The following is an 18,742-nucleotide window of genomic DNA, read 5'->3' on the forward strand; positions in this document are numbered from 1 at the left end:
AACATTACATAAAAATAGATCAATTGCATTGATCGCTAAATCAGATTTGCATTTGTAATGTATATTTGTCTGGCTGCCTTTGAAAACTTGCTCCAGAATTGCATTTTTCTTGTGGGTAAGTATGCTGTTGCAATTTAAGGATAGGACCCAGAAGAGTCCCCACTGACAGTTTAGACAATTCAGCTGCTCAGCAGTTTAGTTTTTATGCTTCTGTGGGATTGCAGTAATCCAGTTTATAAGGTTATTGGTCTTGTAAATATAAGCCATGCTTCCACGGACCTTTATGATCTCAGATACAAGCTTACTGGAGATCAAAAATAATGCATCTATCTTGCGTAATTGTTGTCCTAGGCACCAAACCAACATGTAGCGAATAGCACTGGTCAAGGTCACTTGACTGTTTGCAGAACGCTTGTCAGCGATAAATGCTTAATATATCAATTCCTGCTGTGGTTAAAAGAGTACTGGTTGTCTTAGATAGCCTCAGTTCCCATGCAGTGAATAGCAAACTTGTGGACATCTTGTCACTTTGAGTGATAAATAGGTTGCTTCTTTCTTGAAATAAGCCATATTCTCTCTGTTGTCTTTTTCAGTGGGGCAGTTTTTCACTGTGATTGCTGAAGGAGTATCCTCATACTCTCCCTGGCTCCTTTTTAAAATTATCAAATATGCTAAGCTATTTGTTAGGCTGAAAATATCCTTAGAAACCCATTGGCAACCTCAATAAGGATGCTGCAATAAAAGTCTGAAATAGTTCTTCCTTGCTTTGGATTTTTCCTCTCAGCCAGGAATTATACTCCTCAGGACATCTGATATAAATCAGTATGGGCAACAGTGTGTGCTTATTTATTAACCATGTTCAAATGCCACTCAGTAAGGAACGTTCTCCAGGTGGCTTACAAAAGCAGTATAGATGTGGACTTGTGAAACTTTCAGAACGTAAGAGCCTGTACTCACTGTGGCTGCCAGTCAGATGCCTATGAGAAGCCCAGCAGCGTGACTTCAAAACACAACAGCCCTTTTCCCACTTGTGACTCCCAGCAAGTGGCTTCTGATTGTGGAGATGTAACATAGTTGTTGTGGCTGGTACCATTGCTAGCCTCTTCACTGACAGCCTGGACATTAAAACCTTATGTGGAATTTCAACATGAGCATAGGGAGAATGGTGCTTGTGTCTCCCTTGGCGCATGGGGAAGAACAGCAACCGGGGGGCCTTACACATCCATATGAAAATTGTGTAATTGGAACATCGTGTAAAAATGTAACATGCCAAGTATGTGTTCCCATCTATGTGTGGAAGTCCCTGTGTGGAATGCCTAGACTTTGAGGGTTGTGAGGCGGGCTGGAACTGGCATGATCCAACCCCCCCCCCCGCCCTGACCCTGTATAGGGCTGGCTTCAGTGCCAGGAATAGCACATTCATGGGAAGAAGCAGAATGTGAAGAGGCATTGAGCTACTGGTATTTACCTTCTTTCTTTTTTGGTCATACACTACTTATCTATTTTTTTTCTTTGCTGAAGCTGTTGTTTGCCCTATAGGACAAACATATAGGTTCCTATATAATGCCTGCATGTTTCCTCCTTTGGGACAAAAAACACCCAGGTGGGATTTAGTCAGAGTGGGGCAAATGCAGGAGGAATGCACAGAGCATCTTTGTCAATGTTGGGTATAACAAGTAAAGAAAAAAGGGTATCAAGGTTAAAGCAGCCCAGTGTTAGGACAATTAAGATGACAGCTTTTAATTGTGAAGTGCCTTCCGTGCTTGTTATGGCAGAATGCTAGACTACTAATCTGAAAAATAAAGGAGTAAATACAGATAGGTAATATCCAGAATTCTTTAAATTATAGAAATCTTGGTGAGAAAAAAAAGAGAGATGTCTAGTGGAGAGTGATTCCTGCATATAGAACTACTGAAGTGTGTGACTTTCCTTCATCTTGTTATGAATCTTTATATGCACCCATATGCTAGTGGGAGCTGGGGCTGAATAACCTAGAATGGTCTGTGGGGAAGAGATGGGACCTAAACCCAAAACAATGTTATGTGCACTGGAAAATCTTAACTGTTCTTACTAGTCCAAGAAATACTTTCCCCGCATGAAACTGCAGTTGTTTGCAGCCGAAAGTACGTGTGACAAAGTATCCTATTGTTGGTCCCTGCTTCCAATGCCTATAAAGTTTCCAGGACATCTGTAGTTTAACAGGATGGATATACCCCTTAATATACAAACACAGTAAGTGAATGAAAAGAGTGGAATCCAGCTGGATGTGCTGCGAAGATTGATGTTGCAGCTGTATGAAGCCCAGCAGTTGTTGCAGCAAAACAATGAACAATTAGGTTAATTTTCAACTAATGTAAAAGATTACTGTGCACATTGTATTGTCCACCACAAGTGGAACAGTGTGCCTTTTGCTGTTTCAGAGGAGGCGCTCAGGATAAGAACATGTCCTTCTATATATGTGTATATCAATTTTGAACCAGTCATCATTTAGGCACTGCATGAGGCAATCTGGGCTAGTGGTGCAGCAATAAAACCGCTAGCATATTTACAAGGGGTTGGACGAGACGATCCTCACCGTCCCTTTCCGTCTCTGCAATTCTATGATTCCATGAACAATAAGTATAGGAATTAAACAGATGGCAGAGCACATGTAAGCAGATACAGCTTGCTTATTGGCAACTTGAGTCATATCTGCAATTCTTTCATTAGTGTGTTTAAAAGCCTTGAAAAATTGCAGAACTTTGGTGACTGTACTATTTTTCCAACAAAATGCTGTGGTCTGAAGTATGTTGTTCTTCTGCAGTAAAAGTTCCGTTTTAAAAACTGAAACTGTAACACTTACATGAGTTGTTTACTGAAAATATGGTTTCAGATATAGGACAGGATCTAGTCCTATAACTAGAAGGAATGATTGATGTTTTTCTAGATCTGTGTGTCTAAAAGGTTTTGTTCTGGAGAAGTCCCAAAGTCTTATGACATGCTTATCAGAAACACAGAAAGACACAAATTTAACATATTTTAATCTGCATTAAAAGAAAAGTGCATACTATGGAATTCCTTTCATCTTCAAAATAGGGACTGAATGTCTTGAAAGCCAAATTTATATTGGAGGTCATTATAGCATTCCCTTTAGGGTGAATTGAACCAGTCCTGTACATTCAGCATGTTTGATTTCTGAAACAGAATTTCCTGTTCCAAACCAATACGCTGTGCCTCAGTTCATCCTTTCACTGCTTATAAACTATTAAAAACCATCATTATTGTCCCCTCTGCCTGTTACTTCTGTGTTATTCTGGATAGTATTCTATTTAGTTTGCTTTGTAAAATCTCACCCTTTTCTGTCCTTCTCTCATTTGGAGACTAACATACTACTGATTCCATTTCTAAATAGCTAGTGTCCCATTGATCTTGAAAGTACTAAAAGATGCCATTTCTTGTATATATATATAAAAAAGCATTGTGACACTGACTATTGCAGTCAAATTACAAACCCACCTCTTAAGTTGATTAGTTTCTACTAATCAATGTCCTAGATCCAGTAACATGTTCTGAAAAATCTAAATTTAATTAATGGAATTTACTGTGCAGCGGGGATGAGTATACCCACAAATTATATATGTGTAGCACCTGATCTTTCCAAGGTCCAAATTTAATGGAGGCAAAATTCCAGCCTTAATGGAGCTGAACTTTATGGATGGTAGAGAGAAGTATGAAATAATTCGGACCAAGCAAACCTTTATATTTTATTTCAGTTTCCAAGGTTTGATGGTGGATGGAAATTGCCACAAGGAAAGTGGTCGTTGCTTAACAGTTTGCCATGTGGCATCTGTATCCTTCAACCATACAGTTTTTAACCTAGCATTACCATCCCTCTGCACTTTTAAGGAAGCTTTGAAGTGATTCTTATCCAGTCTTCTGAATCCATCTTCAGAGTCTCCGTTTCGCAATGGAGAACCCACCTTTGTGCACCTGAGACATAATCAATAAATGTTAATGTATGTCAACTAACCATTCTTTAGCATCTGCCAGGTTTATTAATATGATACCTAGATTATGCTGTGGCACATGAAAATTAGCCACAGCCTTCCAGCATGTTTAAGCATCCCTGCTACAACCTTTAGGACCGATCCTATCCCTGCCACCCAACCCTGCTCCATGTGCCATCAGAATCACTAACAACTGCTTTGGGTTTGAAGGTAATTCTGTTCTTTATTTTTCTGGTTCAAACTCCAGGAAAAAATAAAGCTTGATGCTCAGAGGGAAAAACTAGAAAAGCTTCAGGAGCTTTATACCGAGCAGAAGACACAGCTTGATAATTGCCCTGAGTCCATGCGGGAACAATTGCAACAGCAGCTAAACAGGGTCAGTAGCATGGATTCCTCTTTTCTTTTCTGTGGAAGCACAAGTGTTGAAAGACGACTTGCTGACTGCCTCTCATCTCAAGGGTTTACTGGTTTTCTGCACTGCTATCAGGATTGTTGCATGGCGATGAATAAACAGAATGTGAAGGGCTGGATTAAAAATTCGTTTGTGATACATACTTTAGAAGTTGCCAACCAGTTAATGTTTAGCACCCTTTGGCTGTTGGCAAATCAGAGTTGTGTGTGTCTGTGTTTGTGTACTTGTGATGTTTAGTTGAGCTTTAGGGTAATTTGCTGTAAGCATGTTGGATAAATTCTTGAGTCTAATAACTGCACTTAGCTATCTAATTTTAGCCCTCATTATGTTTGCAGTTGCTTTTAAGTTTCCCTTTGCCACCACTATGAAATTGTTTCCTCCTTCAAAGTTGTTTCTTACCCGTTGAACGAAATCTGTTTTATTTTTTAAATTCTTTATTAAATTTCAAGGGAAAAAGAGGGAAAAAATCACTGTTGGCATAGATGCTGTTTCAAAATTATAGCTATGCAAGTTCACCCACCCGCATTCAGTGGGCTTTCTTTTGTTTTGGGGAAATTCACCCCCCACAATACTGAGACATGGAAGCGTTCTTGGGACAGTGAGAAGGAATAAGCTAGAATATAATGCCAGAAGAAATTCCAGTTCAGACGCATTCTTAGTGTAAAACATTACACTTTCACCCCAATGTTGAATAAAACAATTCTAAATGGAAATTAGCTACATATTCAAGGCATGCTGCTTGGCATATTAAGTGTTTCTTTATGGAGTTCTGCTAAAACCATAGATTAGAGGTGAAGACATGTGGTCCTTCAGATGTTGTTGGACTCCAACATCTACCCCCAGTCAGCATGACCAATACTCACAGAAGATGTGAATTGTGGTCCCGCTACAGCCTCCCCATCCCTGCCATAGACAGAGAATTCTGTCCTTCAACAGCTTTGCTTGCCATATTGTCGCAAAAGAACACTCATCTATTTATCCAGGATTTAGCTCACCATTATGAGACACTTGGGTGATGACCATTCATAGACCGAAACAAGATTTCTTTCCCAATCTTCCATTTAGATTCTGTTCCCCTTTTTATTATAGAACCTGCTTTCTTGAACTAAGGGAGACCAGAGTTTTAAACAGCATCTCCTGAATTTCCCAGTTCATACTTAAGACACAAATTCCACATTAGGTGGAATTCTGTATAAATTTCACTTCACTTTTTAATGCTAATGTAGCTTTTGGAGGTTACAGTGGTGGAAGGGTATGTGGGGGAGAGCTGCATACTATCATTCCATTCATCTGCTTTTCATCCATCTTAAACTTGGTCATCAAGAGGCACAGAACTAGCATCCCTGGAGAATGAGGTAAGAGGGAAGTGAGGTCAAGCCTGTTGGGTGTCCCTTTCCTTGCTTCTTAACTTTTTATCCTTACATCTGCATAGTGCTAGATCATCTTTTGGTTGTGCTGAACTGTGACCAAAAGATCATTACACGGGTGGGACACTCAGATTGATCTGCTATTCAATATCGCGAATTTGAGGGTGTACATGATCCTTTTTAACATCCAGGCAACAGTTCAAAAAACAATGTAAATGTCATAAATAGCTGTTTTTTGTCTTCTTTTTTAAAGGTCTTAGAGTGTGATCTTCTGCACAATAACTTGAACTTCCTGAGCCTTATTTTTGTTTGGGATGGTGCCACATGCCTACTTTTGCTAATGATATACAACTTTTAAAAAAATATATATACACTGACTTTTGTTGTTAAAGGATGCTGACCTGCTGGAGGTAGAAAGCAAACACTTTGAAGATCTGGAGTTTCAGCAGCTTGAAAATGAGAGCAGGTTAGATGAGGAGAAGGAGAACTTAACACAGCAGCTCCTGCGTGAGGTGGCTGAATATCAACGCAACATTGTCAGTAGAAAGGTAAAATTGCTTTAAAAATAAAGTAGGTAATATCATTGCTTTTTTGTGGCTTGGTTCCATTTCGTGAGATGTTGTTCTGGCCAATTACTGGCCAATTCAGTAATTCAGTAATGGATATATGTTCCAATTCATGTTGAAAAATGTAAATACTATTCATAGGACAGTGAAGATTCACAAAATGTGGCTGAACAAGTTCATGTTAACAGAGCAATCCTAAACACATTTACGGAGGCTTACATTCTTGTGAAACTGCTTCCTTTAAGGCCTGAATACTGGGAAATTCATGCAGTCTTTACTTTTTGAAATATGGCAACCCTACCACAAGGTGATCTGATTTGCTTTGGGTTGTTCCAGTTCAGGAAAAAGTAAAGGTTTCCACTGGTTTTCAGCTCAGATTAATTTAGATTCTGCAATTAAAGCTGGCATCCATCCTCAAGTGCTTTCATTTGTGTTTCTTGATTGAGTACATCTGCACCAGCTAATGTTGTAATCTACACTGCAAGTTAACATTTCTATATTTGTGAAAATGTTTGTGAAAATGGTCGTTGTATGAAATATACGCAACAACAAGAACTACAGCCAAGAGTTACTGGTGCAGAAGTGTCTTTAGTTTCCTTCCTGGGAGTGTCTTCCTGATCAGTAGTGCATACGTACATTATACTCCCAAGCTCATATTGACTATGTTTTGGTGCTATCTTTGCCATAGGAAAAAATTTCTGCCCTCAAAAAACAAGCCAATCATATTGTCCAGCAGGCGCAAAGAGAACAAGATCATTTTGTGAAAGAGAAGAATAACCTTCTAATGATGTTGCAGAGGGTAAGCACTTTTCCTTGATTCAAAGACAACAACATTATTGAAAGAGAAGTTGCTGAATTACAACTTATTACTAAACTGAAAACTATGGAGAGAGCTGGTCTGAATAGAAATATTGGATTCTTGTCTCATGCTAAAGCTATTTTTGGTCATCTGCATACTATCCCTTGCTTTTTCCTGTAGGACTAATTGCAGTCGTTAATAGTCATCAACAGGTTTACCATACCCATTGAGTCAATCACCCATCTCCAACTATCCTTCTGAGAAAAACCCCACCTTCCCACTATATATAAGGGACTGGTGACTTCTGTTTCAGTGTATCTTGAAGAAGTGTGCATGCACACAAAAGCTTATATTCAGAACTAACTTAGTTTGTCTCTAAGGTGCTACTGGACTATTTTTTTAGTTTTTTATTTCGACTGTGTCAGACCAACACGGCTACCTACCTGAATCTAGCAATTACTGTACAACTACAATTATCGGAAGATTTTCTTGACAATTGCTCTAAACTGTGCTGTCATTTTGCAGAATGTTTACTAAACGGAATTGATGCCATTCTGTTGTGGGTGTCATCCCTGTTTGTACAGGTGATTTCACAAGCCCTTGGACATGGCCCACTCAGGATTCCAGGCGCATAAACACAACCCACATGTGCATGTTATCCAACCATATTTTATGTGCTTGCCATAGGAAATACTGGTCAACACATGCCAAAAACCAAGATGCTTGTCAAGCTACCCTAAATACATGGCGAGATAACTGTGTACTGGGATATGATTTGATGATGGGGGGTTGAAAGGAATGAACAGAGATACAATGTAATTCCAAACAGAGGCTGATATCCAATGTGAGTATACTCAAGAGTAGACCCATTGAAATGAATGGCTTCAGTTATTTAAGACATTGGGTTGCAGTCAAAGCTAATCCTATTCTGAGTAATCCTATTCAAATTAATGAAGATGACAAAATTGGGTCCATTAATTTCACTGGGTCTCTCCATGACCTACTTGAGTATCTCCCAGAAACATTTATTCATCACTTCATTAATTTTTTAGTCTAGTTTTGTTATTTCTGAAGAGTACAAACAAAGCCTGAGACTGTTTGTGGTCCTCTGTGTGTGTTCTGTCATAGAAGTGACTGTCAACATTTGTATCTGAAATATAACTTATATCTGCTAACAGGAGAAGGAGAACCTTTGTAATCTAGAAAAGAAATACTCTTCACTATCGGGAGGAAAAGGCTTCCCCCTAAGTCCCAGCAGTCTAAAAGAGGTAAAAATGTGAAACTTGGGAGAAGGAGAGAGAAAGCAGTTACTGTTCTCCATATTAGATGGTGATTTAGAGCTGCACATTTTATAATATTCAGTGTGAAATGACATGTGGTCCAGTCTCCTTTGTGTGTAAATGGTCTGCATAGATGTTTTCAAAGATAGCTTAGCCATGCAGGATTTATATAAAATTTGACATAATTGCATCCCTTTTTGTCGGGTTTGGGGTTTGGAGGTTTTTTTGTGTATGTCTGTAAATATGCATCTATTGTGCTTTCCCCAGCTTCCATACAAGCACATGTCCTTGTGTCTACTTTATGGTGACGTGGTATTCCTGTGTTGAAGATAATTACCAAAATGACTCCTTCCAGTGTGCACATGCAAACACGGTGGTCTCACCCTTCATACAAAACTAAAATAATGAAAACTAAGTCCTACAGATATAATAAGTGTTTTTCTGAAGCCATTCTAATACCTTCCAAAATAGAGTTCATCAAAACCAGAGTTAAAATGTCCAGATATTTCCATCTGTTCCAGAGTATTTCGCCCCAAATCAATCATTCATTTCTAGACTATATGAACAACTCTGGCAGTGTTCTTGCAAGAGTACTTTTCAGGGACTAAATTCAGTTAGGATTTTTAGAAAGCACATTCTCTTCCAATATATCCTCCTGCAGCTTGCTTTTGCCTAAAACCCTTCTGCTGCTTTTGCTACTGCTGCTGCTAATGAAATCCTAGACTTATTTATACTTTTAACAGAGAATTGCAGCTACTCTGATGACCTTAACAAAACCCTAGCTGATGAATGTGTCCCTAAATTATTAAATTGTCAGTAATGTATTTTGATATTAACCAAAAAAGTGAAATTTGCAGGGAGGGTGTTGCTTAGGACCAACGAAAACCTGCATCTAATTGCAGTATAGTAACTTACTGAAATGCACTGGAATAAAGGCAGCCTCCCTTTGCCAGAGATTCATGCTCTTAAATGATTTTTACCATTCCTTTGGAATTTTTCTTTTTCTCTCTCTCCCCCCCCCCCCATCCTCCAGCACACCGATAGTTTGTAAACTGTGCTGGGAGCCAATTTTTCAAAAACATTTTCTGTTGAAGAACTGCCCTCCCAAAGCTACCACATTGTAATCTGTGGTACATGAAATAGCCACATGAGGGGCAATAGTGGGAGCTACCTTTGAAATCTAGCAGTATTTTTACATTTAACCGTATTGAACCAAACGTATTAAGTTATGATGGTTCTACCTCATTATGAAAAGCACTTCAGATATAATAACAATTTTGCATTCAGATTTTCAGTGCTTGTAATTTCGATGATTTTTAAAAAATATTTTAATGAAACGTTTTTGTAATACCACAGAAATTGGCTGGATCACTCTAAACTAACTTTCACAGCACACTGGGAACCTTAATACTCTTGCATGCCGTTTAGCTTGTGCTTCTTCTTATGTTTAACTTCTGAATTCCTCCCTTTAGGGTTATGTGAGTGTAAATGACATTAGTGAGCCGTATGGCAATTCCACGAATATATCCCCTTCCACTCAAGCCCCCACGGCTGCTGAGGCTGTTCCTTCCACAGCTGGCCTGATGAGCCAGACACAAAATAAAGAGGTTTGTTCTGAGAGACATTTCCCGTTTGTATGCATTTTGCTTGCAACGTTCTGTTCCCTTGGTTTTTTGCAGGTCGTGGTAAAACTGCATATATCCAATTTAAAAGAGAGCTAACCTAGAGTCTGTTTCAGGGAGAAAACTCAGGATTAAGACTTGGGGTCATCTAAACATCTCCACACCTTGGGAAGAATACTGCAACTGAACCAGGAGCTCTATACAGTCGTACCTTGGAAGCTGAACGGAATCCGTTCTGGAAGTCCGTTTGACTTCAAAAGCATTTGGAAACCAAAGTGTGGCTTCATATTGGCTGCAGGAAGCACCAATCAGAAGCCACAGAAGCCCCATCGGACATTCGGCTTCCAAAAATAGTTCGCAAACCAGAACAGTCACTTCTGGGTTTGTGGCGTTCAGGAGCTAAAACGTTCAAGAACTAAGCTGTTCGAAAACCAAGGTACAACTGTACAGTGTTCATTTGCAGGTGGCCTTCCATGAAGCACACAACACCGTGAAACCACACACACAAACCTTTGTTTCCAGGGATAACAGCAATGTCAGGAAGATTCAGATTCACATTCACATTCACATTCAGATAAGGCCCAGTTAACTAATTACTTTCTCTTCAGTAAGGGCAAAGGATGTTTCAGAGGTATACCAGGCTGAAATAAGGGACAAGCTTTAGAAAAGGAGGTATATTAATTATGGATCCCCAAAATTTGGTTTCTCCTCCTCCAAACCTGTGCCAACGTTTTGCAACGAACCCCACCCCTTTTCTGCAGCACTGCCTAAACTGAGTAATTGATACATCAAACCCTGAAAAGGTACATTGACATTGTAGAGTCAGCCTTTTAGAAAGCTGAAAATCATATGGCATTCGGACAACAGACCAAGGACTTCTGTGGAATGAGGTTTAAACCACATAAATTTGGTTTTACTAAATTGTGGAGTTCACTCAAACATCACTTGGTGGAATTTAACATTGTGAGTGTAGAATGTTTTACGCTCTTTATGTCCCGTTAATTTATACAAATTTAAGTATATCCTTAGATGGTATTTTCTTCACACTGTTCCCTGGTTGCTTTCCCAGCTGTTTCCTGTGACTGTGTGAGGGGTGGGGGAGAAGACCTTTTTAGCTATGAAAAGAAGTAATTCCATATCCAGAAATATTTAACTGCTGCCATAAATAATACATACATAATGTACATTAGCTGCAGGAATTGAGCCTGGTATATCTAATTTTAATCTAAACACTTTAGCCACAAAAGCAGTTAAATCTGTAAAAACATGTGTTTTTCATTTCACCATCAGCATTCATACATTTTATTGCTTTGGTTTGGATAGCCCCAGATTTGCTTTCACCCAGTAGAATGCCCTTAAGTAAACTCCTTCAACAGAAAATGCCACTTGCCTGCTTTCTCTGCACCTGCCTGTTATCACCTGTGGGTTGCACCTCATGCTTCTCATCACGTAGGCTGACGAAGCAAGTCCAGATGTTGTTGAAGCCCAGATTCCCCAGATGTTGTTGAACTACATCCAACATCATACCCAGGCAGCATGGCTAGTGGTCAAGGATGTTGAGAGTTGTAGTCCAACAACATCTGGGGACACAGGGTTGGAACAGGCTGCTTTGTACTACCATAAAATGCTTCTCTCTGTGTGTGTATTGCTGTCAGCTTGTGTGTCATCCTGTTTAGAAGCCTCTGAATGTAATTTCTCTCTTTCCTATAAAGCTAAGATCGCCTCTCTGTTCTGGATTTGTGTTTCCTCACTCCCTTTCTCCTCGCCCTCTTGCACAACTTTCACCAGCCCAATGGTCTGAGGTCAGGGCTGCAAATGTAGAGCCTTTTCCTTTGCCCGACACACCACCACCTCTTCCAGCTAAGAAACACCGAAGGCAGTCACAGGTAACCTGCCTGAAGGCTGACTGCCTTGATAACCATGTAATTATTTTTGCACGGAGTTTTCTGCTTCAGTCTGAGGGAGTGCATGCAAAACAGGCAGCCATAAAATCCTGCCAACCAATCAGGTGTTGGAAGGGAGTGAGGAGGGTGTGTGGGGGAGGCTGAATTCAGTACCACATTCCCTTTCCATTACAGTTGATGGGTGGAATTCTAACATTTTCTAAAGGACTTTGCATGCACAGCGCCCCCAGCAGCCTTTTTTTACACATGCATAGTGCCCTGAGCTGTATCACAGTGTTCATCTCACAGTTTCTAGGTCAAACTAGTAGAGTTCAGTGCATAAGGGGGGAGAGACCCACTTACAATCTGTTCTTGCTTCTGTGGACATCAGTAGTTATTTGAATTATGTGTACAAGGTTTTTAAAAGTCATCAGCATCTTCCTGATGTTTGCCACCTGATATTTTCTGTTAATGAGAACCACACAGTAAAATATATTACAGTGAAATGTTTTATTCAACAACTTGGTCTTGTATTTATGGCATGTAGAAATACTACAGCTGTTGCTTCAGAAATCTCAACTGAGAGAGGCATTTGCAATCAATAGTTTACAACAGTAGGAATGCCAGTGATAGATCAAGTTTAAAACATTTATTTTAATAGAACAGGAGTTGCTTATTTTCTTTCAGTACTGTGTATGGCTTAAGCTTCTAAAAGGTAGTAGTAGCCAGTTTGAGATCATACTAAGCTGAAACTGTAGGACAATTAGTTGGATCCAAACCTAGCACTCTGATCATGGAAGAAATCTGTGGACGCAGAGAGCCTTTCTACAAGTGGAACCTTCCTTCATGAGTGGAGCATTGTTCGGATGAAACACATAAAATAGGAGATAGAAACCTGTAACACCCAAGTTTTCTTATTTATGAAATTTGTATACCGCCCTTGATCCATAGATCTCTGGGCAGTACACAACATAAAAATACAATATAGAAACACAAAATACATAATAAAAACAGTAACAACAACAAAACAATCACTACATCCCCCCTCACTTTCCCACAAACACATTTAAAAGGATATAGGATCTCAGTCAGCCAAAGGCCTGGTTGAAGAGGAGTGTTTTCGCCTGGCACCTAAAGGTGTATAAGGCTGCAGGCAGACCTCCCTTTGTGGGATTAAATCAGATTTGTTTTAAGTCTGTTGGCCTGTATAAATCTGTGTTGTTGTGTGTGTGTTTTTTTAAAAAAACCTACTATGAATCAAATCACAATTCCACGATTAGACCAAATAACATTGTTCTTTTGTTCAAACAATAGTTGGCATTATGTATCACATATGTAGCATTGTTTCATGTCCAATGTGCTTATCATAGAATCATAGAGTTGGAAGAGACCACAAGGGCCATCAAGTCCAACCCCCTGCCAAGCAGGAAACACCATCAGAGCACTCCTGACATATGGTTGTCAAGCCTCTGCTTAAAGACCTCCAAAGAAGGAGACTCCACCACACTCCTTGGCAGCAAATTCCACTGTCGAACAGCTCTTACTGTCAGGAAGTTCTTCCTAATGTTTAGGAATCTGCTTAATCTTTTTACCTTAGTGAAAATGTCACAGTAACTTTTGGTGATTTTTAACCATCCTAAAATGGGACAGCAGATTCACGGTCAGTAAGATTTGTATCCAGTGTCCTATTCAGAACACAAGAGGGCACAAACTTTGCATAAGAACATAAAATGAGGCTGCAGGATCAGGTCAATGGCCCATCTAGTCCAGCATCCTGTTCCCACAGTGGCCAACTTGGGGTGGCCATGAGAATGAGGCTGTACATGCTTGTTCTGTCTGCAACACTCTCTACTGTTCCATCATGAGCAGGAATATCTGACGGACTATTCTAAGTGCCTTCATCTGAACATACTTAGAATCCTATACACAGTTGGGAGCCTTGATTGTGCAGGGCTCCCAGTCACAGGGAAGAGTCTAAGCACTCAGCCAAACACACTTAGAATCCCCCTACAGAGTTTTCTTCTCAATGCATGAAGGTTGATGTTAGGGCAGGAGTAGTCCACATGGCCCCTTCCTGCTCCTTAGTTTCTGCCCTCGCATGTTCTCTTGGATGCCTGAATGATTCAAAATCTCCTTAAGTTTCATTGAAACTTGTCCAGGGAATCTTCCTTGTCATTTGTATTATATTAAATCACCTTTGGAATTTTTTTTAAGGCACAGTTAGTTTAAATCTGTGAAACTGTATAACATTTCTCTTTTTGGTTTGTGTGTGTGCTGTAATTCCTATGCACTTAATAATTTTTAAACAGAGAAACTCTCCCCTACTGGCTTTTCCTTGTCCTGTTTTGGACTGTGTTTTCAAACAGCATTTAGGTTTGTTTGTGAACTGCACCTTGTTTAATGCCAACATTTACAGCCTGCAGGCTCCCATATGATCACACTGCAATTTCATATTTTTAAGCACTTCCGAAATCTGGAAGAGAGGAAGAAGCAGCATAAAGAAGGCCCATACATGAGTGATACTTTGCCACGCAAGAAACCAGTTCCCTCCGTGTCTCCCCATTTCAGCAGTTCTACTCTTGGAAGGAGTGTTAAGGTGATTATAGATTATAATATCTAGGTTGCAGAAGTATTTAGTTCATCAAAGACAAGCAGGAATGTAATTTCTCAATTTGCTTTAATTTTTGCATCCCGTTGTGTAGTCTGTGATTCCTTTTACTTTATTCCTGTTTTACTCCTTTGTTATTTCTTACCTTAATCTCTTTGTCTTAAATTGAGCATCCCGGATTCTTTTGACTGTACTGCAGTGTGACTGGGTGTGCTGACCGAAATGAGCAGAAACAGTTTTCAGCTAAGGCAAAGCCACCATTGGACAGCATGGATGGCTGATATTTGTGAATGCTAATCACTATTGTTTTATGCAGGGTCATCCTCCACTTGGACAAAGCAACAGCTGTGGCAGCGTACTCCCTCATTGTTTGGGAACTATGACCAAAGAGTCTGAACCAAGGAGGATGCATAAAGGTAAGGCTGTTTAAAAATTATCTTCATACACTGCAACACAATGCCATTGAAAAGGAAATCCCATTTCACACTAATCAGTTTTTCTTTTTAATTTGATAAGTGGAAAATGCATTCATTCAGCTGCAATGCTTTTTTGAGTCTTAGATTAATTAAGTTTTCTTAATATAATTATTGATTGCACACCAAAATGGGAAATGGCATGATTCTGTTCGAATTATTTTATACACAAACCACTCTGCTCTTGCATAAGTGTGTGCATAATATTCTCAACAAGTGGGCAGTATCTTTCCCAGTGCAACCTTATTTGTGTCTGCTCAGAAGGAAGCCCCCTTGAATACAGTAGGACTTGAATATGCTTAGGATTGCGCTGTGCATAGAATTATAGCTTTAGACTGATTAAAAGCCGGGTGCCCTGTTTAGAAAACGGATAATCCCATGAAACTTCATGGTTCTTGATCCTGAATGTTATTCTGATTGGTCCTTGAGCGTACCAGCCTTCCAGAGTCTGATGCTCTTACCTAAGATGTGTTTGTTCAGTCTATTGTGTGGGAAGATTTGTGCATATCCATTCCCTGTGCATTACAATGTGCACATTATATAATGCATTTATATTGCATAATATAATGCAATTTAAAGTGACAGCTTGGACCTTAAATACCCTTTCCTTCATTACGACTGGTCCATTAGATGCCCCAAAATGCCTATACAGTTGTTGTTGTTTTTAAATAATTTTTATTAAATTTCATATTTCCAAATTAAACATATCAAATCAATTAGTCCAAATTATAACAATACATATCATATAATCCAATTGTTTTCCAAATTATAATTTTTTGTGGGGGGTACCCATGCTTCTTGATTGGCAGGAGTCCAATCCTCAAATATTTGTTCTGCTTCCATATTAAGAATGATGTTTCCAGTCTCCTCTTCTCAATACTTGTCATTACTCATTTTCCTTTCCATTTTCCTCCAATATGCTCCGCAAGTGGGTTGAAAAAGACAGTCTTATTTGTATTTCTGTGTGGGCTTTGTGCTGCTCTCTCGTAAATCACTCTCCTCCAACAGTCCTTTCCGCTCGAGCGAGTAATCGCCATTTTTGTCGTTCCGATGAAATACAGTCTAGAAACTCGCTCTTTAGCTTTTCCGACCTGTTGCATCGTAAATTAGTCTTTTTCCAGGAGGGCTGCCCCTTCCAGTTCGCAATCTCCTCAAAAATAATATATCTTCGGCTCGCCCTCCCCAAGACCAACTCCAGCAACACAGGTCTCTTATCAAGTCTCCATTCTTTCTGCGTCACAAGAGAGAGCCCTTCTTCTTTCCAAATCCTTCACAGAGTAAAACCTTTAAGTTCATAATTATTCCCACACAATTCATTTTTAGTCCCATTTGCAATTAATTTCTGTGACAGATCTTCAGAGGGAGGGTTATTAGTAATAACATAGAGCAAAAGAAATAAAAAGTTGTTTCCCCCCCCCCTTAGTTCCGGCATTCCAATCCACATACCATATTTGTAGTGCTTTGATGTAATCTTCCATCTCAGTCCGTCTCAGTCTTCTTCCTTTCAGTGGTAAAATTGTTAGCAGATAAAAACCTCCTGCCTCTCTTGAAGCATGTGCGTTATCTTTCCCAATTTTTTTTCCTTTTAAGTAACGCAACTAGTTTCGCACCTGGAAGCAGCTTCGGAGGAGTTCCGAGGCCCGCCGAGGGTTGTACACCCAGTGCCTCACCCCCTCCTTCTTCTGAACTCGGGGGTGATTTATGGCAACAGCGGGTGAAAACGGCAACTCTCCCCCCTGGAGAGATGAAGGGAGACTGATATACTCCCCATAATCAGCCTCTAATTACCTGGTGCGAGCTGGATAGATGTTAATATCCGCCATCTTCCAAGGCGCCCCTAGCGGCCCCCCTATACAGTTGTACCTTGGAAGTCGAATGGAATCTGTTCCGGAAGTCCATTCGACTTCCAAAACGTTCAGAAACCAAAGGACAGTTTCTGATTGCGGCATTTGGGAGCCAAAACATTTGAGAACTAAGCTGTTTGAAAACCAAGGTACGACTGTAGTAACTTCTTCTCTCTTAATGCTTAAGATAACTACTGCAGTACTTGTGTTGAGTCTTAATGAGTCTTCATTTGACATTAATTACTTACTACAGAAACTATTGGCTAAGCAAAGTTTTATAAGTTGGTGACTGGTTAATATTTGGACTAACCCAGATGCTGTTGGACTCCAACTCCCATCAGCCTCAGCTGGCACAACCAATGGTCAGGGGCGATGGCAGCTGTATTCCAATAGCAACTGGAGCCACTGTTTCCCCATCCCTGAACTAAACCATTAATGGAATGGCCTATCTTAGTTGTGAATCTTCTGCAACCGTTCAGATGATTGCAGCATTACAGCTATGCTAATGCACATTAAAGGGACCTAAAGAGAACTACATAAAGGCAAATGGAACCTTATAACCTTAGAAGCCTTTATTTCTGCAGCTGCCTTTTTGTCTGTGGACTAAGGCAAGGCGAGTTGGGCTTTTCACATCTGCAGTAGTAATCAAGTAGTGTAATCCTAAACAGGGAATTTATTCCTGGTAAATGCATGTAGGATTGCGACCGAAAAACTGATGAAGCTTAAAATTATTAAAAGTAATTCAGACTTTTAGATTGTGATGTGGTCTCCCAAGAGCTAGGTAACTTTTAAATTATTTCTTAGGGACTTACAACTGAAGCATATGTCCATTTATTTGAAATTAAGTTCAAATAGGACTGTTGCCCAGAATAAACTGTACTAAATAAAATTGTGCCCCAAGACATAAATTAGCTAGCTTATCTTTGCCATGTCTGCATTCTGTGCTTGTAGCTCTTTTTAGCCTAATTATTTTATCCTGCTTTTAAATGTCTATATAGCATAACACTTTTTTATTTTTTTATGTCTTATTTAAATCAGGAAAAGGCAGAAAAGGTATGAGGAATGTTCTTTGTGTGGCTGTATGTGTTTGCTTTTGTGGTTGTCACTGAAAAAAGGGACACCATCAAGTCATTCAGAACCAGCAAATGTGGAAATTCTAAAGTTCCTTTAATTTTTTTCTGGTGGATGCGGTGATTTTTGTAGTTTCCTTCAGGCTACATTCATGTGCAAGCAGCCTGGCTTCTACCATTTTGTCTGCCTATCTATGTGATGGGGAAATGTCTGCAATGGAGAAGTCTGCTGCATGTGTGAAGGCTTGCATGATCTAGAACCCTGTGGAATCAGGGACCCACATCACAGAGAGAGCTTAACTGCATTTTCAGCAAGTTTCCGCATTGCAGTCAATCCCCTAACATGTGAATAGCAGGGGATGAGACAATGGAGACAGCATGGCTCCACGATCCCTATTATAAGATACAATCTCATGTTGCGAAACACCTGAAGAGGGCTTTAAAGAATGAATGTTTGAAAGTAAACTTTGCTCACTGCTGCTGCTGCCAGCTTGGATTTGCAAATGAAACTTGAAATGAAAACACACTTAGGTTAACCACCCGATTCCTTCTGTATTGTCTAGTCTCAAATATTTATTTTCATGCAATTCCTCTGCTGCTGACTATAAACTTGATGTTTCTTCAGAGTCAATCTGGTTCATATGTCAGCAACAGAGGATTCGCATGAAAATAAATAAAAGAATACACAGATTCTAGATATCTGTTCAGACACTTGGCAGTACAGCCACACCAACCAGTTTTAGAAAACGTGCTAATCCACAAAATTGTGTAGCATCCTGCTTTACTGTAACACATGAGTCTTTTCTGCCCTTCTGTGCTGAAGGATGCAAAA

General features: G+C 39.7%; 1 protein-coding gene and 1 long non-coding RNA gene across 10 annotated transcripts in view; one reads left to right on the forward strand and one right to left on the reverse strand.

Annotated features, from left to right (window-relative positions):
* The window catches only part of PHLDB2 (pleckstrin homology like domain family B member 2), a 73,301-nt gene that overhangs the window by 44,141 nt on the left and 10,418 nt on the right, over window positions 1–18,742 (forward strand). For 4 of the 9 annotated variants that reach the window (XM_081002636.1, XM_081002635.1, XM_081002638.1 and 1 more), the window contains 8 exons: window positions 4,234–4,362; window positions 6,158–6,313; window positions 7,020–7,130; window positions 8,309–8,398; window positions 9,883–10,017; window positions 11,745–11,918; window positions 14,377–14,511; window positions 14,840–14,939. In XM_081002636.1, the coding sequence (XP_080858762.1) occupies window positions 4,234–4,362; window positions 6,158–6,313; window positions 7,020–7,130; window positions 8,309–8,398; window positions 9,883–10,017; window positions 11,745–11,918; window positions 14,377–14,511; window positions 14,840–14,939 (1,030 nt within the window). The remainder of the gene's footprint in view (window positions 1–4,233; window positions 4,363–6,157; window positions 6,314–7,019; window positions 7,131–8,308; window positions 8,399–9,882; window positions 10,018–11,744; window positions 11,919–14,376; window positions 14,512–14,839; window positions 14,940–18,742) is intronic. The other 5 variants (XM_081002640.1, XM_081002641.1, XM_081002639.1 and 2 more) reach the window with 4 other exon arrangements.
* LOC308475644 overlaps window positions 1–18,742 on the reverse strand; it is a 27,712-nt gene continuing 8,970 nt past the window's right edge. The window contains exons 2-3 of the long non-coding RNA XR_013985333.1: window positions 12,279–12,380; window positions 1–3,969 (exon numbers count right to left, since the gene is read on the reverse strand). This is a non-coding gene — a long non-coding RNA (uncharacterized lncRNA). The remainder of the gene's footprint in view (window positions 3,970–12,278; window positions 12,381–18,742) is intronic.

The sequence above is a fragment of the Podarcis pityusensis genome (assembly GCF_964106645.2).
Source record: "Podarcis pityusensis genome assembly, chromosome: 4".
In the NCBI taxonomy this organism is placed as follows: domain Eukaryota; kingdom Metazoa; phylum Chordata; class Lepidosauria; order Squamata; family Lacertidae; genus Podarcis; species Podarcis pityusensis.